Source organism: Cyprinodon variegatus, unplaced genomic scaffold (assembly GCF_000732505.1).
Source record: "Cyprinodon variegatus isolate N-32 unplaced genomic scaffold, C_variegatus-1.0 Scaffold31, whole genome shotgun sequence".
NCBI classification, from domain to species: domain Eukaryota; kingdom Metazoa; phylum Chordata; class Actinopteri; order Cyprinodontiformes; family Cyprinodontidae; genus Cyprinodon; species Cyprinodon variegatus.
Window position 1 is genome coordinate 1,626,463 of NW_015150484.1, and position 25,168 is coordinate 1,651,630.

Below are 25,168 nucleotides of genomic sequence, written 5' to 3' on the forward strand. Positions count from 1 at the left end.
CATACAAACTAACAAGATGCTCCCACGCGATAAAGATGAGCCGGAACTCCCATCTTGTCAGGAAATAGCTTTTTCTGATTTGATAAGCGGTATAAAAAAAAAAAAAAAGAAAAGAAAAAGGGACGGGACTCATCCGGTATTCAGAAAAATAAACTTGATTTGTTTTAACTTTTTTAACCATACAAAGTTACAGTTTGTTTCTATTTTTTAACAAAATCACAAAGTATAAATAAAATGCATTTTTAAACAAAGAGAGACAATAGTAATAAAAAAGAAGGCAGATGCAGAACTGTAGGCTAATAGGATGCTAACAGTAGCAGCACATGAAGTGTGGCATCTGCTGGGAGGAGTTTACCTTCGGCCGGTTTTCGGTCTGCCACTCTTACTGCTCTTTGAGGTTTTGGGCCTCTCTAGTTTCATCAGTGATTGCCGCATGCTCTCCTCTGTATATGCTAAATACATGTGGGACAGATCCACCTCAAAAGGCTAAACAAGGTGAAGGAAAAAAAGAAAATGGTCACTATTGGATGTTTTTCCTCCAATTAACATCCCAAAGATCAGCCACAGGAAGAAAACATTTGAAACTTACATCTTTTTCTTTCTTGTCTGGAGCAGGGGTTTGTTTTCTCATATTGTTTCCAGTGTAAGCTACACATTTCTAAAAAGGTACATTAATAAGGAAAACATTTGATTAAGTCTTTACCTCCGTAATATTATTTGAGTCTGAAGGCACAATGATGGAAGCTAAACTCACCAGCTGCCATTCTCCAATGTCTTCATTCCAGTGGACGTAATTTTCTATCATTTCCTACAAAAAGAAAGCAGGAGCAAGGAACTTTAAAATACCAGAGTCTGCAAAGCATACTCCTGTACAGGGGTATCCAAACTTTTAGCCCTGTGGGCCATGGCTAAGGGGAGGGGGTCAAAATTTGAATGAAAAACGCAAATCAGTTTGTGGAAAATAATCTGTGAATAATTTCACAAGTTTACCTGAAAAAAAAAAAAAAAAGATTTAATGCAAATTTTTCGGGTTAATAATAATCATCTAGGTTTGTGTGTTTCCATTAACAGGAAGAGCATATGTGTCACTCAGATTTTATTGATCAAAGTCTAGTTTAAAGAGAAAGGGACTGAATGCTTCTGGTGTAATTTATTAGACCAGAAGCAGAAAATTAGACCATAAGCAGAAAAGATGTGTCAGTAAAGATCTACATTTTCTGTACTCATATCTGTATCAAGTCATTTTGAAAACCCCTGCACTGGAAGATATTAGTTTCTAATATATTTTTTAACACACATACAAGCCACTTTGGCTTCAACCCAGTGTGCATTAAGGAGGAGCCTCCTAGAAGCAGCCTGCAGTGTTATTCCAATAGGCTCCTGCTTGCATTATATCAGTCTAATTTGACCCCAGTCATAAGCTGGGATCAAACAAACATGTTCTACATTGTATTTAAATGTGTACAGGATATTAATATCTAAAACATTATGAATTATACAGAAAAGACCTCAATATGTTAAGATTAATAGGGTAAGACATCAGCAGGAAAAAAAAACATTTTCTTTCTTTTAGAGTAGTATTTATAACACATCATTCTTTGTCTTGTTTAATCTTGTTACATTTAGAACAGCCTCATCTTTATATTCATAAAGACAGATAAACAGTTAGATTACCCTTTTTTCTGTTTGGCTTTTTAAGTTAATAAAAATTGTGGCAAACATTTGCAGGTTTGCAAGGACAAGATTAAAAGCACTTTTAAAATATTTGAAACAAAATAACACCTCAAAAAGGCCCAGACCTGGTAATCCTGGGGAATAAAGTTATCTATGATGAGCATCTGGAGCCGTAGTTCTCGACTCAGCTGGCGGATGTTTTCCAGGAGGCCCTCAATCTCTCTGTTGTGCTCTTGTTGCAAATCTGCCATCTGATAAATAAAACCGGGAATCAGAATATAAGATCATCTCTCACAAGAAGAACTTAATTTTATTTTCTAGACTGTTGATATTTGCAAAACCTGCTTTTTAAAGAAACATTGTTACAATTTAGTAAATAAAATAAACCTATTCTGAATAATGACAAGTACAAAAACAAGAAGATATTTCACTTTTGGATCTTCTGCAGTTCCCCTTTATCAGCTTCATGTACAGAAGAGCTAATGGTGCATACAGCATAAATAGTAAAAACCTATTTTAAACTATATTATTGTCATGTTAAAAATAAGGTGCTTTACTAGTAAAACATTAGAAACAATATTTAAATGCACAGGAATGTTGAAATCAGTATTTTACTTCGTAGATGAGTTGAAAAAAAGATAAACTAAATTATTCTGTTTGCTGAATACTTTGATGTAGTGTGAGAAGGAAGGAATAACTGCAGCATCTTTTATTGATGTGGTAACTGGCTTGTTGGATTTCTATCCGGAAATTTCCATGTTAAAAGTCCCCATCAATGGTGCTGTAAAGAGGCAGTCAATAACTACATCCTGTTCAAAGCTCCAAAGTGACTAAATTAGAGAACAGTGGAGAATGTCACTGATTCTTTTTAATCTCACACTATTTAATAGAAGTAGAGTCAGCGGCCTGCTGCTGGATTTATAATGAGCCTTAAATCAGTTGTAGCTTTTAAAGCAAAGCCTTCCAAGCAGCAGGGCGTCTCAGATCTAAGGATGTCTGCAATCGTCTGCACGTCTCTACGTCAGTGGTAAACAGAGTAAGGGAGATCAGCAACCATGATAAAGGAGAATCACCTGAAGCTTCTCCCAGAACAGATCACTAAAGCTGCCGCTCCAACAAGCACATTTGTGTCTACAAGTACAAAGATGTTGTATAGAAACGTTTGAGTTATTCTAATCTGTTGTTAAAAAAACCTTGATCAATTTACAGAAACAAAATAATAAAGAGAAGTTAAATCAAATTTATAACTCCAATTTTAAAAACAGGCCATAGAAAAGCCCATACTGACTGACCTGTAGAGAAAGTATAAAGTAGCGAGGGATGGGAGAGTGTGTGACCTAAAGCTCACCGTTCAAGGTGTGCAGCCATACTTTAAATGGATGGCAGAGAATTTCAAAGGCAACATACATTTACTCCAGATGTTTTTCATTTGTGAAACTTGCCTCTGATTTGGCAGCCATGAGCATAGTCCAGACTTTTTTGAGCTTTTTGGTCTTTCCTTGAGCCTCCTCCTGCAGACTCGTGTATTTCTCCTCAATATCTAAACGTTCTTGCTGTTTATGAAGGGAGAAGAGCATTAGTTATACAGAATCATATTGTCTAATACAGTATATATCATAGTGTGTACGTATGGAATAAGATTCATTTGTATAAAGAAAATCAGATAAGGCCTATGTCACAATGAACTGACAGGTTACAACCATCACAGATTACAGAGTAAATTAAGGAGGTGAGAATCTGAGTCTGAGGAAACCTTATTTACAACCACAATTATGCAGCTTTTCAAGGTTGCAGGAAGCATTGTGGTATCATATCCTGCTCAGCTTTTAGTTAGTGGCAGACAGAAGGCTTCAGGTAAAGGCTGCATGGATTTGATCTTTTAGGTAAACTGCTCCCCACAATAAACAAAATCGATTGGTTTTATTTTAAACCGTAGCTTCAAGAATTAACAGCAGGATGCCTCTTATACTCTATTTACACTACCCTTGAAAAACCAACCCATGCAGAAACCGGTCCAAGCTTGGATCAGTTAACCAGGCCGAGCTTGGTTCTGACGACCGTTTACACATCACGCTATCTCGGTTCCTCGACTCCTCGCCTCCTAGTGACGATCACTGCCAGCATTGAAGGAGGAAATCAAGCAGTTGGTGGCGGTAATGCACCAAAAGTTGTTTGCCAACCGCCATAAAACACAAGAAGAAGACGAAGAAGGAGGAAATCAAGCAGTTGGTGGCGGTAATGCACCAAAAGTTGTTTGCCAACCGCCATAAAACGCAAGAAAAAGAAGACGAAGAAGGAGGAAATCAAGCAAATCAAAATGGCGGCGCCCGGCATTGTAAATCGTGATGTGCAGCCAGACGGAGATGACGCGTTCTGCTCATGCGCTGTTGTTATCAGAGAACCGAGCCAGGGAAAAACCGAGCCGAGCCCACCTCTGGAACTGGTCTGCAGTTAGCGCGATCCGGTTGTGTCTAGCTCGGTTCAGTTCAGTTTGCTTTCCATTTACACACCATAAGTTGTCTCAGTTACTGAGCTCGGACCGGTCTCGGCACGGTTTTTCAAGGGTAGTGTAAATTGGGTATTAGTCTAAGTCTGTTTCTCAATTCACTAGAACGCGAGTACAGACTTGTGTCCTCGCCAAGTATGTTATTGAGAAGAACCCAGGAAAGTCTTGACTTGGAGAGAAAGGGAGCAATGGGTCGATTGGAATAGAAGCTGTTTCTGGAGCTGCATTTCACCTCCTGTTATTAATAGTCTTTAGATAATAATAAATTCTACCTTTTTTCATTTAGTGGGGGAATAATAATCAACAGTCAGACAAACACAAATCAAATGAACATTTTGCCAAATAAAACAAAAATATCGGCATTATAGCCAGCGGTTCTTCACACACAGCTATGCCAAGAGAGGGCTGATGCAGACGGGCTGTGGTTAGCTCTGTCCGCTGTTACCCTCTGAGCTACGCTGGTCACCGCGGTCGTCTCAACTTCAGGAAAGGTTTTTTAAATTACCTCCGGGGACTTTGTGCATTCTTGGTCTGCTGTTCTTGTGAATCGGAACAGCACTAGGGCTGAGGCTGATGACGTTTCACGAGTACACAAGCACGAGAACGCACAAGTACACATATTGAGAAACGGCCTCAAGTCTCTGGCCAGACTCTCATCAGATTCATCAGGTTAGAGGCTGTGTGCCATCATAATTCTTCTGTCCGTTTTATCAGACAAAAACAATCATTGGTGTCGTAGTTATCTACCCATCGAGGATTATTAGTGATAATGTTCTTTTTATACCTCTTTCTCTTCCAGCTCCTTTCGCAGCTGCTCTGCTCTTTTGCGCCGTTCCTCCAGCTCATTGTTTGATTCCTCCAAGAGCTTCTCCTGCTCCTCAGCTTTGGCCAGAAGATCCACTCCACCTACAATCACCTTCTTCTCTAATGCTGATAATTTCTCTAGTAGGAGGTGATGCTCCTGTCTAAAAATGTTCAAAATATGTCACTTAGGATCTTGTCTACATTTGATTTCAACAACAATATATAGTATGATTTTTAACAGTATTTTCGGGACTCACTGGGCTTTGAGAAGGTCTTTCTCCCTCTTCTCCAGCTCTGCTCTTGCCTTGTTCCTCTCCTCCTCCTCCATGTCCAGCTTGGCTTCCAGAGCCTTTCGTTCTTCTTCAATCTTAGCCTGCATCTCCACCATCTCGTCTGGAGAAACCTTCTTTTTACCTAATGAGAGAGGAGAAAATATGATCCAGTGATTTCTGTCAGTTTTTACAGAAATATCAACACAGACATTTCTTTCAGTCATTTATTTTAGGGGAATGACAAGTGCACATCAATAAGCTCTTGTTGAAGAGAAGTTCAACAGTGTTTTGAAAGATGACTTCTTCTCTGAACTGTTTCATGTTTTGTCATTTTACACATTGTAACTTATTTTATCAATGGGATATCATATGACACAAAGATATAGATATACATACATATATAGATATACATACATATATATATATATATATATATATATATATATATATACAGAAGAGCTATATGTGTACATATTTTATCTCTTTTTATTCTTATTTTTTATCTTTATTATATTGTGTAGTTGGATGTGTGTATATATATATATAAAACTGTAACTGGAGCGTGTAACAAAAGTAATTTCCCTCTGGGATTATTAAAGTATTTCTGATTCTGATTCTAAAAGTTTATAATTGTTTTGCCATGTTTTTAAGCAAGAAATTTCACCTCAAAAATCATCTTAAATTCATCAGGATTATGATGAAACTCTTAAATAGGTTATTGTTATTTGGAGCAGCAGTCGGGGATTACCTGCTGCCATTTAAAGCAGCTGAAAGTAAAAATAAAGTGTAGTTTGTAGTAAAAACTGAAAGTACCAGAACATAAAAACAAATATTTCTCGCACTTTTTGACATTTGTACTTAATATGTTTAGTAATAGAATATTTTAGTAAAGTAGTAATTATCAGGGGTATGATTAATAAAACCCAAAATGGGGACTGGTAACTTCCACAGAAATATTGTGATGAATAAAAACCAACTTTATGTGAAAATGTATGGCCCCTTACGCAATCTCTGAGCTACCCATTCATACAAAGCTTTCATGTTATGTCAACTTAGCTGGCACTGCTGAGCTGACGTGTCACACAAAATTAAAAAGATTCAAAAGTAGCTTAAGTTGAAAATAGAAGTCTGGATATATTTAGGTTTCCTCGCATAAGAATTTTCTGCTTGACCACTAATGTATTTATATAATACGGTGTGAGGTACAGTTAAAACCTCTGTGTGTAATTGTGAATGAAGGATGCTTTAACTATGCTTGATACTAAATGGGAAAACCAGGAGAGAACAGGTTGTAGCTGCAACAAGACCATTTTTTTTAAAAACCAAACTTAAATCAAATAGATAGGTGCCTTTTTCTTTCTGAATTAGCAACAGCTGTCAACCACTCTGGGTTTCCAGAGAAATGGCTCTTACCAATGAAGATTCCCCCACAGGAGTTATAAAGTGTTTATGAACAATTAATCCACTGTGTCGCTTGGAAACAAATTAGTTCAATTAAGTTATCCATAAATTTGAGATATTGTTAAATGTGATTAAAATCTGTCCATAACTTATCATATAGACAAACAGACAGCCAGGCATAATTAGCAGGGAGAGGGTACAGCTAGCGGAGGCTAACCTCTAACTGCTAGATGGGAATTGGCTGCCTAGTGGTTAGGGCATATGGCTTGGAATCCTGAGGTTGTGTGTTCGAAACCCACTCCCTAAGGCTGCTTCTCTGGCTCTCTGAGCAAGACAGTCAACCCCCCATTGCTCCCCTGGCGTTCCACCATGGCAGACCACTGCTCCCAAAGGGGATGGATCAGAGGAGCCAGCATGCAGACAGCGAGGTGGAGTGGGGACAGATGATGACTGCAGTGTCAGTGTCTACGCTGGAGGTATAGTGATGAAACAGTCCTTCTAGGGAGAAATTAAAATGTTTTTTTTTTTTTTTTTAAAAGCCATCCACAAACCTCTCAAAAGTTTTCCTGTGTCATCCTGTGTCAACATTAGTTTCTCTATCTTCCATTTGGATTAAAAAAAGCTCTGTGCTCTCATTTACTAAAACAGTGGTAAATTTGTAAATTCATGATTATTTCCAATTTCCTCTAAATTTGATACTAAGTACCAATGTCAATATACACGAGAAAACAGTTGAAGAGTTTATGAATTTGATGCTGTGATAGGCAGATACTGGCTTTTATTATGGCCACTCGGCTCCCAAAATCCTGACTGGTCCGTGTCTAATTAAAAATAATCAGAAAGGACAGTTTTGCTGTGGAGTCGAACGTATGAGGCAGAGGATCTCTGTCCATCATATTCACCAAACACAAAGAATATGGGGGAAAGAGAGGAAGGCTCTGTGGAGGAGGCCAGCTGAGGATTCAGTGGGTAAATCCTCATCTTTAAGCTAATACAGTCAGTATGCTCAACCCTATTTACAGTGTCGATTATTGTTCCGTTTGTCCAATTCAAATAAATTAAAAAATACTTTAAAAATTCCAAAGCGAAATTAAATAAAAATTCACTGTAGTTCTCTAACAAAACTGAGGCTTTCATAGAGCAACTGTAGTTATAAAAATGAAATTACCCAGAGGGGAACTTTTTACTGATGAAAGTATTTCTGATGGTGATTTGTTGCACTAAATTTATTTAAAGGCTATCAAAGATCATAAATACATATTGTTGGGACATAAACCATGATAATAATTTTGGAAATTGAGAACCAATGTCCATTTTTCATATTAACATGTTTCAGTAGAGAAGAGGATAAAGTTTTGCCTTTCTTTAGGTGAGTGAGTGGACAGAAGGAGTGGTTGTCATGAAGATGGAAATAAAAAAATATTCTTGGAAATCAGAAACAAAACAGCCCTCGCATTTTCCACAGTAATTCTTAACTACTGTGGGAGGGCAACAACCTTAATTTCTACCATGACTGGACAGTTTTGCTGCATAACTTAGAATGCGTTTCCGTTTTAACCACCAACCTCTAGAAAGAGGTGTAAAGCAAGAAATCAAACAGGCATCATTTGCAAAACAATGACAGAAAGAGAGAGAGGGAAAAAAAAAAACAACACATTACAAAGTGATTCAGAAATTTGCTTCTACAGAACAGACACCAAATAAGGGTCAACTTCAAAACAAACTAGATGCCAGTCAATAGAGACGAGACAGAAAGAAGATGCATTTTCACAAAATGAAACATGACGTGGGCGAAGTGCGTCTTTTGTGGTTAGGGGGGAAACAACTCACACAAAAATGCATGCAGAACATGATGGCTGATAATCTGGTTAGAAAATGTTCATGCTCAGGCCTTGGTGACTTCAAGAGTCATTAATTAGCTACCATGTGAAACAAAGTCCTCAGCAATGCATTGAGTGAAGTATTCATTTACTATGACTGAGCAGACAACAGCAGGCAGAAATCTGCAAAGTGCATCCGACCAGGCACCTGGGAGACACTTAGTCTGGCCTCAAATGGAGGAAATATAGGAGAGATGTGCTGTGAGAATACGAGAGTGATAAGGACAGGAGGAAGAGACAAAGCCCTTTTTACACATGGTCATAAAAGAAAAAAAAAAATGTTCACTGACAAACAGGATCCTCAGAATTGCTAATATGTTCAAAACATGTTTTAGTTTCCCCCTCTTTTTTTTTTTTTGTAATTCACTTTTAGTAAAAGATAATTATTTTAGCATTTGCCTGCGTTTAATTTGTGTTCGGGGCGACTGACAACCATTTTTTTCCAGTATTTTTTTTTTTCAACCAACAGATCAACCCAAAATAATTTCAACAAAAAACAATACAACTAATGTAAGTGCTTTTGAATTCTTGTTAAAATCAATCAGTCATAATTTATGTTGTTGTTTAGGTAAAAACTTTAAATGAGTAAATTCATGGACGTGTTATAAGATAAAATACGGGTTAATTTTATTATTTATTTTATAAGTTTGCTCTTTTCTGCACTGTTATGTTTAGCCAGGAACCAATGTTCATACTTGTGTACCACTACGTTAAATTTAATAGATGCTACACTATGAAGCTAGATTACAAAGCCTGATTCAAGCGTGTAAAGAACCTCTCTTCATGACATGCGGCTAATGAGGTACTATTATTTGTTTTAATGATAAATCTGTTTATTCTTATGCAGCACAGCTGTTTGAGCTGAGATATACATATATATATATATACATATATATATATACATATATATATATATATATATATATATATATATATATATATATTTGTGTCTGTACAGTTCTCATGGCATAAAAGTATGAACGTCATAAAGAACCTAAATTGAGCTTCATGTTGAACAACATAAGAGAAAAGACAAAATAAATGCCAGTTAAAGAGAAACCAATCCGTGTCTGTCGTGACGAGAGTTACAACCAAACTTTTTTAATATTTAGAAATGACAGCCGATGCAGTCAATTTTAGGATATTGCCTGAAACTAAAGTAAAAAGTGCAGACCCTTGCACTATGCCCCTTTTCCAACAGCTCCATCTGGCCTGGCTCTACTGCACCTCAAAAATGAAGAAGTTCAATGAGTTTATATTATGAATGAGTTTTAAACTAAAACATTTAGATTAAAACAGAATGAGCTTAAACCGATTTGCTTCAAAAATTATCACATTGAGAAATCTAAGTTTGTTTTTTTATTACTGTTGACTTGCAATAGTACTTTTTCCAAATAGAAGGAACAATTGCTCTAACAATCATGATCTCAATGTTGACCAAATTACTTCTTGTTAAACTGTCGATGCAAAAAAAGAAATAAAGGGAAGAAAGGAGAAAAAAGTAGGTTGCTAAAATAGTTTACAATGCAGTTCTGAGTTTCTATGGATCATATTCCCAGGCAGGATGGGCTTTCAACAGGGTTTTTTAATAGATATATATAAAGACAAATTCCTTTTAGGTAAGAATACCCTTATCTGAGTCTGCGCCAGAAGCTTATCGCATCTCCTGGTCTAAAACATATCTAGGAAAATTTCACTGTGACTAAATCTGACTAAAATTTACTCACTCATTCATTACTCAGTTTAAAATGTCTAAGTCAGGCATACATAAACGTTAATTTACCATTACTCACGCAGTTTAATACATTCTCTAATAATATCAATGCAAAAAGTTAGAAAACAAATATTGTCTCTGACTCAGCTTGCAGACATGAAGGCATCAGGAAACCCCCTAAAGAAAACCACCTACAGTACATGGACCTCGCCCAAAAGCATTTAGGTTATTCTATTCCTTTGGATAGCTTGTGTACAAACGAATTGCATACCAAATGCCATGGAACTGCAAAATAATCTTAGAAATCCCTTATGCCTGTGATGTATCTTATTTGATAGTTACTGTCTTCTAGTTTCTGGACATATACGTACAAACTCTGTAAGTTTCACAGAACTTGGGCTATGTAACTTCAAACTTGTCCAAAATTATCTTTTTTTTTATCTTGCATAAAAAAATGTAACATTTAAAGTTTTATAATTTGGGTATGAGTCATAGTTGACTTCTCTCTCACTAGACTTGTTCATTTTATGGAAAACCGCTGTGTAAAATGTCATATCTCTAGTCCTAAGCTTTGTGAAACTGCGAGTCATTTTGAACGGAAAAGGACCATTTTGGCACAACTGATCCAAATTAGAACCAAGAAGTGCCAAAGTGGGTTATTTGAATTTAAAAATAACCTACTTTGAATTTCAAAAGCTCAGCTTTCAGGATTTTGATTTTGCTTCTTCTGTGCGTATCCAGTTATTTTTCCTCTCACTCATATGCACATAAATAAGCAATATCTTTTCAAGCCTCCCCTACACTTTCAATACGTTATTGAAAAGTTTATCTTATAGGCTTACATAATATGTCAATCAAAATTTAATCGGTCGGTTAGTGGCTTTCCAGCGCCGCAAAGACAACAGTGACACAGGATGCTTAGATGGAGATTAGACCCCAAAAGATGTGTATGCAACTGTTATGAAAGACGCTACAACCAGCTGTCTGATCATTCTTTTGCCTCAGAACTTACATACGCTCTTTAATTATTAGCTACATTTTGTTTTTTTCTACCTGGGGATACAACCTAATGAGTTATAAATGAAAAAAGACACAAAAAATTATCAAATCACTATATTTTGAACAAACTACGGTGTGTCACAGCACAAATGTCGCATTAGATTTAACAAATCAAAAACTTAATTTGTGTGTATTCATGTGTGAAAAGGGCTATAACTCGTGGACAGGCTGGTTGGTGAGCATAGGGCCGCTCCAACTCACTATCCCCAGGATTGTCGTCAGTAGCTGGAGGCACTGAGGAAGTATGGGTAAATTCTGAACTATTACTTCTGCTGATATCACAACTGTCTGAAAAAGAAGCAGAAGGAAGCACCAAAGGTGGCAGACAGAACCGATAAATAGAAGTGAAACTTCAGTAAAAAAACGTGCTCCCAGGTTTAAGAAAATGAGAGAATGAAGAAGCTGTAGGTTGAGACATTAGAAACGCTGATGTGTTAGATCAAACGAGTACAGGCTGAGTTGGTTAATAAGTCACAGCAAGTGAATACTTAAAATTGTGATGAAATCTTACAGAGAAATAAACACATTTCTGAGATGATGACAGAACACTTCTTTCTTATTTTTCACACCTTCCACTCACAGCTAAGAGTAAATGTTGAGAGCACCAGGGGAACTCCTAAATGCACACACTACAAGGATAAAGCAGCTTTAAAGTCATACTATGCATCAAACCTCGAAGCAAATTAATGCGATTATAATCAGAGTAGCTCAACAATGACTCATTTTAATAATAAACAACCTTTAGTGGTCATGTTGCTGTAAGTAGATTCTGTAGATGGTTATCTACTCCTATCCAATGAACACACATTAAACTACATAAACACAATTTTTTTTAGTCACACAGGACTGCTTTAAGCCTAACTTTACACACTCTGCATGTTGATGACTAAATCTTACCCCTTCGTCTCCGTCGGCCTTCTCCTGCCTCTCCTGCTTCATCATCACCTTCATCCATCTCCTCTGATCCACTGCCTTCTGAGCCAGAGATTTCTTCACCTGGTGTTGCACAAACCGTTTTATCAACACATTTATTCTCTGCTCAACAAAAAAACCAAAAACATCTTCAACTTAAGCTTCAGGGTTAATTCTTTCATGTTGGTTTCTCACCCTCCTCCAGTTTCTTCTTGAGCTCCTCGATCTCTTTCTGAAACTGCCGTAGAAGGGCATCCTTGGGGTCCTCGTTGATTCTAGCTTTGTTTTTGATGTTTTTAGCCCTGTTAGCGTAGCGCAGGGTGCTGATGGTCTCGTCATAGTTGTAGTCTGCAGGGCCTATGTTTGCACACTGTTAGGAATATTCATAGAGAGTTAAAACCTTAAAGTTTAAAAAACAACAGGCTTAAAGCTAAGTGTGCAAATAAATGTCTGCTGGATTGGATCGGGTTGTTGACACAAAAGCACACTGCACAGTAAGGTCTTATTTGTGTCTATTTTTCTATGTGCGTTTTATAACATGAGCATCTCAATAAATCTGAAAATTACTAAATAAATCTATATAAAAATTCTGTACATTTTAATAAATGTATTCACACAGTGAACTACACACACAGTATTTTAATATTACATCAGATACGTGAAAAGAAAGAAAAAAAAAACAATACAGAAAATTATATTTCAAGGTACTTTTAATAAAAGGAGCCTCATCAGGGTATATACTCCATTTTAAAGGGATATATACCTGTATAGCATGAGAAAGCTCTGAAGATAATGCGTGGGAGACATGAAAATGGGAAAAGGGGTCTATTATTCTGTTTCCACTCTACCCGTACCATCATGGTTTTGGAGTTTCCTCCCAGTGAATCCTGCAGCAAACGGGTCAGTTTGGAGTTTCTGTAGGGAACGTGTGTGCTCTTTCCGTCCACCAGGGCAGAGATGACGTTCCCCAGAGTAGAGAGAGAGAGATTGATCTTTGTTGCTTCCTTCAGACGCTGACCCGTGGCCCCAGTTTTGCCCTGTCTTTCTGAACCCTGTGTTCAGACAGTCAAGATTAAATGGGGGATGTGTAGAGAGGCTTATATACAAGCTTTACTGATTTCTAAGGGAAGTAACTTTGTTTGACTTTTACTTACTGCCAGATCTACAAGATGAAGCTTTCCCATGCGCACATGCTGGTTACCGTCGACCCCCTTCTCACTGCACTCGATGGTGATGGTGAAGATGGCATGAGAGCGGGAGCTGTGCTCGTTCATGTTTGTAGCGCCGACAGACCCTAAACGAAAGACATTCAATGAATTCAAAACCGAATTTTGGTTTGAATTTATGGTTTGTAATAATCAAAGGAATACGGTAATGTGAAGTGTCTGAATGAATGTGGAAATAAAAACTTTGCCTAATCTATTTTTCCTGTTAATTATCTGTTTAAATTTTATAGTAGCTGGCATGAATGTGTGAATTTGTTTATTTTTCCCATACTGAGATAATGTACAAAATATGTTCTGCTATTGAAAAGTTATTTTCCCCCCATAAATTTTGAATATGGTTTAGGTCTCAATCACTGGTCTGTTTCAACATCTTATTTTGTGTGTTTCTCCTGACTTCTGTTAAAGTTAAAGAAGCGTGTGGTAGTAATTATGTGCAACAAACTGTTAACAATAGTCAAGCAAGGTGCTATCGCCACCATGCTTGACAACAGAGACAGTTTTCATGTATTTAAAAGCCTCGCCTGAATCTTTCAGCTCAGTCTCCTTCCTGTAGCACAAAACATTTTGTTTCATTTTTTGATTTGAATGTTTGAATGTTTCTTCATCTATAGCCCTCCAGAAGAACAGACTGTATAACTTTTTAGTAATTCAGTCTCATCCTAACAATTCTAACACAACAGGCCTGTGAAATCAATCACAAGCATTTCACCATGACATTATCAGCTTGTATTACTAACACTGCATATGACTGTTTGGAATTCAGTATTTGTTGGTTATTATGATCCAATAGTATGAATAAATTGTTTCGAATGCCAAAAATATGTTTGAATGAGTCTCCCTGCAGTGAGTGAGAAAGTACATTAACCACCTTATTGGGGCTCCACGCTTACTTCATTTTGGTTACATTTTCTCATCCGAATATAGATAAAAAGGATCTTAGTGTGACTGCTATAATGGTAAAATATAGGTTAAAATGTTATATATATGTGTATATGGTTAACATATTTGCTTTTAAATAAACCATTAGTCACAAAGGTCTGTGTCACATTTTGTATTATACCCTCGGTCTAACTTTGGAGATGGCATAATGCGCTTCTAACAGAATTAAGCTGCAGTGAATATCTTTTATAAAGTATCTTCTGAGTCAAACATACCAAGAGTAGGTAGGTCGTGTCATAATTACTCTGACCCCTCATCAATCGTCATCAAAGATGAGGCATCTACTGGTTTTAAGGATTACCTTGATAAAACTTATTTTTGTAAGTCATGCTATTTTAAATAGAAATGACCATTAAAACCTTACTGATTGCCATATTAAAAAGTCCTAATCTTTTATCGCAGCCTCTCAGGTGCTCATTTAAACAGGGATATTTCAAACTGAAAAGGTGCACAATTATCGAATTAATGCATGTGCAAAGAGGGCTTCGTAGATAGTTCTGTCTTCACTGCATCTAGTAGAAAACAACACTAATACTCAAGCGGTTGCAGCTCTGAGCTGCTAATGAAATAGTGGAAGCTGCTATATATGTATATATAAAATATATATAATATTCAGAATTATGGATGTTTCTAAAGAGATAGTTTTGAACTTTTTTGAGTCCTTGAACCTAAACTCTAAACATGGGTCTGCTTATGCTTGGTGCAGATGCCAAAGCAGCATTTTATGCCGAGCAGCTCACTGGCCGTCTTTGTATATCGTCACAGCCGATGGAACTGTGTCAGTTATGAGAATAAAAGTATTCAGCCTGAGTGCAGCAGTCTTTTCTGTAGCTGTAGGGTTTTTATGGTCACCTGTGTGGGTTTTATTTCCAGAATAGATTGATAATGTTACTGTGATTATTTCATATCAGTTCAATAGTTCTGCTTACGGTTTTTGTGACCCAATGTCATAATCCGGTCCATATCATCCGCATTGTTTACCACATAACCAGTGAGGTCTTTGATGTACACGCCAACATCTGGTCTCTCTTTGACCTAAACGCCCCCCGCAAAAAACAGGAAGAAAAAAATAAAAAGATCTTTATCATAAAAAGCTGCAAACCCAAATTTGCCATAAAAAAGCCAAATATAACATTTAATAACAACTTAATGTTAATAATTATTACAAGTGGATCGATTTCTATATCCTGTTACCTCAAGTCTCTGCAGCTGGTCCTTTCCCAGCAAGTCCCGCACTTCCTCGTTGTAAATCTCGAGGTACGAAACACGAACTAAAAATCTATGAGAGGGAAACATAGAAATAGAGTAAAAAAAAGAAAAAGAAAAAAAAAGAAAGAAGCAGAATGATGCTTAAAAAAGCAATGTGCAAAATGTGTGTAATTATAGGTTTTTGTTTTGCTTATACAATCTGAAAAAGAAAAAAGAGAGATATATGAATTGAGCAGTAATCTATATGGGGGGGTATCAGCTTATCTACCAATGTCGATGAAAGTCTGTTTAAATTCTAGAGGTTGAATCATGTGTGTGGGGATCTTTACCTCTTCCAAGGACAAAAGAAAACAATGTTATATGCTTAAGTACAATGAACATCCTAGATAAATATTAGAGCATAAAATTACACGGAAATAAAAGCTAGACATTTTGCTTATATCTTTAAATGTGATTACAACAGAATAGATGCAATTCCATGGTAGTGGGACGTGCCAGTATTTAAGTGTCATCTCTCAGAAACTATTACAGATGTCAAATATAGAAAAACATGCGGTTATAAGCTTCAAAATGAAGTGAGGGTGTTGAACCACAATAAGGATGTGAAATGCCTACATATGTCATAAAAAAAAATCCAAGTTCAGTAGGCCAGGGCATCCTGTGTAGTTGTGTGCGTAACAGTGTTTCCCTCGCAGCTTCTACGTTCAACTCTGCAAACACTATCTTTGTGATTTGTTCCTAATCTGATGATTCTCTATCATTCATTCATTCATTCATTCATTCATTCATCCATTCATCCATCTTCAGCTGTATCTGGGGCCAGGTCGCCGAGGAAGCAGTCTAAGCAGAGATGCTCATACTTCCTGAGCCACCCACATCTCCTCCAGCTGCTCTGGGGGAACCCACCAGGCCAGCTCAGTATGTCTATCATACTTTGAGTAAATAGTACATTTTTATTGAGTTTTGTTAATTAATTATTAATTATTTTAAATTAATTATTAATTATTCTAAAGGAACGCTGAACACTGTTATTCCCAAGGAATACATATTTTTTAAAATAGTTTTCACTTTTCGCTAAGATAATTATTTCTCATATTGTCTGAAGTAGATTTTCTTTAGTATCTTGCAAAAGCGTTAATACCCTTCAAAGTTTTTCGTGGTTTGTAAAGTTTGTAAAGTGAAACAGACTCCAACGGACTTTGAAGGAATTTTATCAAATAAAACCTGATTTTAAATAACCACTAAATATGAAGAAATAAAACTTTTTGTAAAATGAATAAGTGCAAAAAATTTATTTAGGAACTTATTCATTCTATCCAAAAAAATCCAGACGAATGGATATGGCCCCCTTACTCACTGCAAGTGATCCCCCTCAGATATCAGCTGACTGGTAAATAACTGTCAATAAGTTCATAAACACCATCTTACAGTGCCCTGTTTAATCCATTATCAAACAATCTAAAGACTGTGGCACTGGTTCAAACTAACAAAGACATAGCTTCTCATTTAAGCTAAAAAGTTTAGAACTGAAAGCACTAATTAGAAAGCGGTCAAGAGGTCAGTGGTGCCTCTGGAGGAGCTGCAGAGATACCCACCAATAAAAACTAACTGTGGACTCGCCTTACTGAAGAGCGGTAAGAAGAAAGCCCTGACGAAAGAAGCCGTAAGAGGTTTTATTTGCAGTTTGCCGCAAACCACAATATTTTAGTTTCATAATGACAATAAAAATTCTTGATGCAACAGACCAACCAAATATGTGAGAAAAAGATGTCTGCTAAAACAAGACAAAGGTGAAGGGTTCATCTACTTTCAAAATGTGATGTGAATTTTGTTTGTGTGGCTTTTATTCTTTTGCTTAGAATAAGGCCAAAACATAAATATTACTGTGATAAATCAATGTAATGCTTCACTACTGGTGTGAAACAGTTTGATTTGATGCACTGTAAGGAGGCAATATAAAACCTAACCACTGACTTTTAAAAACACAGCTAACATTGGTAGAGAAACTGAATTTAAACATAGTAGGAAATATATAAGAGTCAAATAAATCAAACCTTTCATTTAAACTGTTTTATCCAAAATTTAAAAAATGAAAGCAATGCACAAAAAAGAGAAGAAGTCTATAATGAACTTGGAAACTTTCCCCAGAAAATATATTTAAAAAACAAAAACTAATTAAGTAAAGCTGATGGCCATCTTTTCCTCTCCCTGTATATAGTCCAGGTCAGAGAGGCTGTTTATAAGTAAGGATGTTTCAAATGTAGGCCTCCGATTATAATTATTTCAAATTAAGTAATCTGTTTACTATGTTTTCCCTTGAACTAATTAATTTTTTGATGGAAAAAAGTTTTTTTTTTTTACAGAATTTGAAGCAGGTGAAACTTAAATAATGCCACTTTAGGAGTTCAAGCATATTCAATCTACTTATTTAAGTGAAAGTTGTATATAACCATTGTAAAGATATGGCTTAATTGCTGCTCAGAGTGAGAATTGTTATGTTTCAGAGTCTGTTTACTTAATTTGTTTTTTTTTTATCAATTATTCACAATTAATCTGATAGTTTCAACTCTATTGAATCTATGAAATAGTAAAAAAGAGCCTAAATGCTGCTTTTTCACCTTTTGCTTTCTTCTAATTAAATCCTCCTGTCATGTAGCTACTTAGCAGCTGTAACAGATAACCACCGCCAATCATACGATCTTCTCTAAGTGATAAATCCAATCACTCTACAGCATGGACAGTGTTATGTGAGAGAGTTTAGATATTTGCTTTTCAAAAAGGGAGAAAAAAAAAAGCACTCTCTCTGAAAACACCTTAACCACAGCGCACAGCTGCTGCCATTACAGCTACTGTTGGCAAATGTGGTTGTGGAAAGGAGTGTGAAATATTGATAGGGATTGTATGCTAGTGAAGATTCTCAGTCATCCAGGTCATAGTAATTCCAAGAAAGTTAAAAACAAAATCCACTAGACTTGGTTTCCAAGTTTGAAGACACTTCGCTTCACCATCCAGGAAGCTTTTCAATTCAAAATGTCAGAATTCGAGGCTTTATAGAGTGGACCAAAACAACTTGAATTCAAACTCAACGCGGCTTCAAATAATATTTGAAGGGAGGATCATGACACAGACGATGTTTTCAGGTGGACTTTTTTGCTTAAAAATATATTAAAACTACTTTTTACCCACTTGTCACAGCATATATAGCAAAACTAATCTATGCCATTGAACACAGGAGCAGCAGCATCAGATGCATCTAGACACACTTTAATGAACAGCGTCAAGGATGCTCCTGAAACGCGTAGGCCTTTAATATGTACAAGCTTAAAAAAATAAAGCAGCAGGCGCTTATTTGCTGCAAAAGCACATGCGGTGTGAATGTAGCATTAAAGGTTGCCTTCAGCTTGATTACCTACCTGGAGTCGCCCTCTGCCTTGGCAATATGTCCAAAAATATGAGCAAACGAATTTGGGATAATCCCTCGGAGCTCTGGTACTGCCCTATAACCCTCCATGGTGAATGTTTTTCCTGTGCCAGTTTGTCCATATGCAAAAATTGTGCCTAGAATGGGGAATCAAAGAAAAAAAAAAAAAAAACATAATTCCAAGTTATAGAGATTATGAAAACAAAAACAGTTAAGTTTTAATTTTCGGATAAATGTATAGGCTCATTTTAAAACCACATTAAGATGCTTTGACAGAGCTGGTTTAAACAATAGCTAGTATCATGTCAACAACTTTACCATTATATCCCTCTAACACAGAGTCAACAATGGGGCGGGCTGTGAGATTGTAGACATCCAGCTGCTTGCTGTCCGGCCCAAACACTGTGTCAAAGGTGAAGGTCTTTGGAGGTTCGTGGGGGTTCTCCAGTTTGTTCACCGTTATGGTCCCACGGATCTCGTCGACCATGACAGACTGCTTGTAGGCCATCGTCTTCTCCTTTGGGTTGAGGGGACGACATCTCACCACAACTTTGACGTTATCGCTGACTTCTTTTTTCTCAGCCTTACTGCTCTAAAATCCAGAAAATAAAAAATAAAAAGCCTAAGGTGAATCCTGTGAGAACTTGAATGATACAAGTTTAATGGAAAGATTTGGCCTTGGAAATAATTGGACACACAGATCAAAAGCCACTGTCAGCTTGAGCTGCGGAAGCGGAAATTAACAAGCTCCCTTGTGGTGCCAGGATACTTGCAATAGTTAAGGAGATTCCAACTTTGTTAGCTTTGTGTGTGGTGAAGACAGTAGGTGACGTGCATCTTTAAATTAGCTGAGGTAGCCAACTGCTTCTGAAGGCTAGGGGACAGAGGTGGGTTTTCTGTGTAGTCTCTCTGTGGATATATCCATTGATAAATAAATGATGAAATTTAATCTCAAACTCCTGTTTAAATGTCATTTCATCTCTCTGTCTATCGATTAATCCTTGGGAGGTGAGGTCACGAAAAAATCCCATATTTCAATTCACATAAGCCAAAGATGTGTAAAAAGCAGGCGTGGTTTGTAACTACGGTACACTATACTCAGTTACATTAACTTGAATAAGGTTTTGGAATGTTTTTGTTTTTAGGAGTAGTACAGCAGTGAACAGGTACCTTCAGTAGTACAGTGTTGACTTTTAACTTCTACCTGAGTAAAAATATTGTACAGTATCACCACTCTTGAGAAACATTTCTGGGTACTCCATCCATTGTGAGTAGCTTTGCTTAATAAAAAGAAACTTGCTTTTAAACAAATTTGCACCATTGACAGAGAAACTTAATTTAAGTACTCATGGCTTATTGGTAAATGTTATTTTCCACTTGCTGTCTCATTTGGAGGTTAGAGATAGAATGGAATAGAAAATCCCTTTATTGACCCACAATTGGGAAATTCTAGTGTGAACGACAGCAAAAAGAATATATAAAAAAAAGGTCACACAGATGTGGACCTTAGAAATAAAAATTACATAAAAGTGAAGAGTTAAAAAATAAACAAATAAAATAGTGTACTGTAAAGCGTTTTAACAATATAAATATTATGCACCTGGAGAATAAGTAACCGATATACAACTATGGACATTTTTACAGTAATGTATATTTGAAAAAAGCAGCAACATCAGAGATGACAACTTATTGAGGTTGTTGGGAACAGTGGTGGTTATAAAGTCTTACAGCTGCTGGGAGGAAGGCTCTATGATAACGCTCCCTGGTAGACTGAAAATACAGTAAACAGTATACTGTAATTCAACCTATTCTTACATTCTGTAACTGTTGATTTTATTCGCAGTTTGAGTATTTCAAGAGTGTTAATTCTGCCTATTTCTACAGTTGCAATGACAAATAAATATGACATAGTAATAAAATAATATAAGAATAATATAATCATTTAACCTAAGACATACCTGAATCAATTAGAAAAGATAAAATTCAGGAAGTGCAGAAAAGGATCTGGTAATTATCCCTTTTTATTTTCTTTAGAAATTGTCTTTTTTTTGTCAGCTCCAGTTCTCATAAAAATTACCACATAACACTACCAGCTATTATATACAAAGGATTGTATTAAAACTTAAATATTGACAACACATTTGGAAAGATTTATTTAGTTTAATTAGTTCTCTAATTGTATTTTTTCTGTATTCTTTCTATCATTCTAAAATGTTCATTGGGAGTTTGTTATGCTAGGATAAAAATGTAATTTATTTGAATGCTAGGCTGCCATTATATTTACTCAAATCTATATGCTGACACATTTTCATCTTCATGTAGCTAAAATATGAACGTTCAAACGCCACATCATAACACGCCGTTTAAAGAAGACATATTTAATGGTACAAATCTACCAGGCCATCTTGGGTAGGAGCTAAACGTTAATAGATAAAATATGTTGCTAGGTAACAACGGCTCTGCTTTAGCCAGATGGTTTGCTAACAGTAAGGTTCGTTGAAATTAGAAAAAAAAAACTAACGCAAAGTGGTGGGGGTTTGTGGATAAAATACACCAAATAATACGCAAAGAATTGCAATTATTACATGTCTGTTAAGGCCCCCACAGCATATAGCAAAAGCCAGGTTAAATGGTGAGCTAGCAGTGCTAACCAGGGTTAGCTTAATCACATCAAAGGAGAGAGGGAGGAACCCGACTCAGAAAAAAGAAAAAGAAAAACGCAAGCAGGCGTGGCGACTTACCGGCATGGTAAGGAGGCAGAGTGTGTGCTTTATTGTGGTTTAGACGCTTTGGTGGCTCTGTTTGTTTCAGTTCGGTTACTATTCACTGCACTAGTGCATTAGCGATGTTGTCATTCTCATCAGCAGCCCAGAGCCGTTGGCTGTCTTCTGACTCGGTGTGCGCATGCGCAGGTTGGCTTTCATATATCAAAACATAAAACCACTGTAACTAAATGCAAGGCTGTCAACTCTCACCCATTAGGAGTGAGACTCACTCATCTCAGTGTCCTCACATACTCTCACTCTATATTCCCAATTCTTACACTAAAAAACGACATTCCGTTCCACTTATTTATTTATTGTATAGTACTTGAGTAAATATGAATAAAAACTATAGCAGCTTGCTTAAATTATTGATGTGGAGACTGAGTTTGGGATCACATCTTCTTTTTACCTGGTGCTTTTTTTAGTCTCAGTTTTAGTCCACAAATTAAATAATTATTGCTCAGTCCAGTTTAATAATCTCCCGTTGACATTTAGGAGTAATTAAACCAAACACAAATATTTTAATTCTTAAAGCTTCCAGGTTTGCCTCTCAAACCCATAGGATCTCCACGAAAAGAACAAGAAGCATTGCATTTTATTTTTCAAAAGATCAGCCACCCAAGAAAAGACCAACCACATTCGGAGAGGATGTGCAGAACAACTCATTTATCCAGGATTCATAGAGGAGAAACCACAGGGATGCTCTTCTTACATTATTACCTATCGTACTTATTTTTCTTTATTTTGGTCCATTAAATATGTTAAAAAAATTAATTTCCATCACACCTTTCAACTGAAACATCCAGAGAAGTGTTGTCTCCTGTCATGGTGAGTTTTCATGAAATCTACAGCCTCCTAGAAGGTCTGAATTGTTTAGCCGTTGTTAGGTTTATTCTTTATACATCATGTGCATTGTTAATTTGTTAGCCAGATTAGAGAGAATAGAAGGCCTTCCTTCACATTGTGGATGTCACTGTGTGTAAGGAGGTCATCTAAATAGGACAGCCGTCTTGTCTTTTAAAGATACACAGGATATGGGCACATCTTGGAGCCTGACTGATAGAGGAGAGCTATCTGTAATCCTTGGGCATGGATGGCGTGTCAGTTTCTGATACGGACAGCAAAGCATCCACCTGATCCAACACATAGACTCATGAGGTATAAGAAGGAGAAGATGTCCTTGTTTGGGGCTCGCTGACGTTTTTTGAGCCCACAGCTGTGCAAGCTCCAAGCATTTTCTCTGTCCTGTAACGACCTGATCTGGAATAAACTTTTTTACTCCTGTTTTTAAAGTCCTTTTTTATATGGTTTTACCCAGTTTGAGTAAAGAGTAGTAAGTAACTTGCTCCCAGGAAAAGAACCGGTGGGGAAGTCCCAAGGCGCAACTGCCTTCAAGGGCACATAACTTCCACATTTAACACCGTTTTCTCAATTGATTGTAACTAATAACATAATGAATGAAGCTTTTTAATCCTTAGCCTATTACCAAATATTCACACACAGTGTAGTTTGCATAGGTTTCAATTGCTCTGGTTCCTGTTTCAGTGTCACTAATCCAGTAATAGCTTATTAGTTCCCCATTGTATAATGCAGAGAATAATTAATGAACAAAGTTGTGAAATTCTTAGCTTAAAGTATATTTAAGATGCAAGTATTTTAGTAGGGCCTATTCTTTACTTCAATTCTCTGAAAAACACCAGAATGTAGAAAATATTGTATATTGTAAGAAAATTGTTAGACATAACTACAGACCACTTATTGTTACTCAGTAACCTTTTCTGTGCTATAAAAATTCCACATTTTGCCGCTTTGTTTCAGTTAAATCCTCGGAAAACCTCCAACCTATAACTGCACCTATCCTCATCTAATCTTGACAGGGTTTCCTGTCCAAACTATTTCAAAATCTGACCCCAAGGTTTGGTGAAAAGTTGGCAGCCCTGCAGAATGCCTTCACGGAATATAATTTCATATTCAATAATTGGATTTATAGTAATAACAAAAAATAATGACTGCACTATTACGGTGCAGAAAAATGTATTAGCGTCTTACACACTTCTTCAAACCCATAAAATACGGACAAATTAGCTTGCTGCCCAGGTATAAGTTGCAAAAGGTTTATAATTAATTCATGTTCTCTTGCTGAAGCTTTATCCCACACCAAAAGACAGGGCTCAGTACCTTTAATTATGATAGATTTATTAAAGTGGAGGCAAAGCAATCATTAGAGCTGTCATTTTAAACTGAATTATCAGAGATGCAATCATTGCATACATAACCTTTTTTGGCAATTAGGCCCTCACTATGTTTTCACCATGCACCACAAATGGTAATAAGTTAATTTTTTATCTTGCAGTGTTTGAGACCTAAAGCAACTTTTGCCTTTACTGCATTAACCCCTAACCAGTCAAAATGGAGCATTTAAATCCAATAAAAAGTAGGGACATAACATTTTTTTTTAATGCATCATAGTTAAAATGTATGTTATGCAATAACCTAAACAGCAGTGAGGGGTGCAGTGTGGTGTGTTTGAAACCCTGCACCAAAATGAAACTTTGAAACATCTTTGCAGAATGTTAAAATAAATTATTAAAGCATCTGGTGGTTACTTCAAGATTTAATCGCAGAACTTTTCAGAAACCGAAAAATGACATGAGTAAAAAAAAAAGGGTTTACTCTCTGCAGCCTGCATGTCTAGAAGGCAGGTTGCACATGCAAACTTGCACAATTTAATGGATAAAAAAAAAATAGATTAACTAGAAATAGACCAACCCGTTAGCTGTTCTGGAAGTACACTTTATTAACACAGAAGCAGTACAGATAATTTACTTAATCTCTCTAAATATATATACAAATAAAATATATATAGATTTTTTTTCTCGGTGGGTTTTGAAAAAGGCACTCACCACTGTGTGTAACAGATAAAGGAAGGAACCTGAAGTAGGTTTTAGTGCAAAAAAAAATAGAATATAACTCGCCACAAAAATGTGCACACAATGCAGGACAGAAAATAAACCTCTGCAGACCTTACCCACACACTCTCACCCATTCAGAGCCAATATAAAAACCTGTTACTGCATTGTCATTTGGCAGGATTTGTTTGTTGGACATCATTGCTCTTTTTGTTCGGTTGGTCCATTAATTCATTTGGCAATTTAAATAGATATAATAGAAATATACATTAATTCAGCCTAAATATAAAGTCAGCTGAGCCTCTCAAGGACTTGCAGGATAGTGTTGTGGAAAATGCCCGTCTGCCCGCTGCTCTTCTGCGTAAGGAGGACCCGTCCATCAGGCCGAGGTCTGTGGACAAAGACAACCTCTCCTTGAAGCAGACTAAGCTCTGAGTCTGTCTGGGCTAAATGTGTTGCAGTCACTCTGTGTCTGGG

The 25,168-nt window shown here is 36.6% G+C and overlaps 2 protein-coding genes across 4 annotated transcripts in view; both read right to left on the minus strand.

Moving 5' to 3' along the window:
* Nucleotides 1-21,903, minus strand: part of kif3a (kinesin family member 3A) — a 27,296-nt gene extending 5,393 nt beyond the window's left edge. For both annotated transcript variants that reach the window (XR_001482105.1, XM_015400984.1), the window contains exons 1-16: nt 21,759-21,903; nt 19,336-19,609; nt 19,010-19,154; nt 15,582-15,666; nt 15,317-15,422; nt 13,377-13,516; nt 13,077-13,274; nt 12,418-12,592; nt 12,208-12,306; nt 5,242-5,398; nt 4,965-5,145; nt 3,117-3,227; nt 1,800-1,925; nt 755-808; nt 590-658; nt 356-486 (exon numbers count right to left, since the gene is read on the minus strand). Coding sequence is in view for 1 of the 2 variants with exons in the window: in XM_015400984.1 (XP_015256470.1) it covers nt 356-486; nt 590-658; nt 755-808; nt 1,800-1,925; nt 3,117-3,227; nt 4,965-5,145; nt 5,242-5,398; nt 12,208-12,306; nt 12,418-12,592; nt 13,077-13,274; nt 13,377-13,516; nt 15,317-15,422; nt 15,582-15,666; nt 19,010-19,154; nt 19,336-19,609; nt 21,759-21,764 (2,057 nt within the window). In the remaining variant the exon portion in view is untranslated. The remainder of the gene's footprint in view (nt 1-355; nt 487-589; nt 659-754; nt 809-1,799; nt 1,926-3,116; nt 3,228-4,964; nt 5,146-5,241; nt 5,399-12,207; nt 12,307-12,417; nt 12,593-13,076; nt 13,275-13,376; nt 13,517-15,316; nt 15,423-15,581; nt 15,667-19,009; nt 19,155-19,335; nt 19,610-21,758) is intronic.
* Nucleotides 21,904-24,556: 2,653 nt separating this feature from the next.
* The window catches only part of LOC107101464 (putative E3 ubiquitin-protein ligase SH3RF2), a 29,104-nt gene continuing 28,492 nt past the window's right edge, over nt 24,557-25,168 (minus strand). For both annotated transcript variants that reach the window (XM_015400408.1, XM_015400401.1), the window contains exon 11: nt 24,557-25,163. In XM_015400408.1, the coding sequence (XP_015255894.1) occupies nt 24,983-25,163 (181 nt within the window). In that variant the 3' untranslated portion in view covers nt 24,557-24,982. The remainder of the gene's footprint in view (nt 25,164-25,168) is intronic.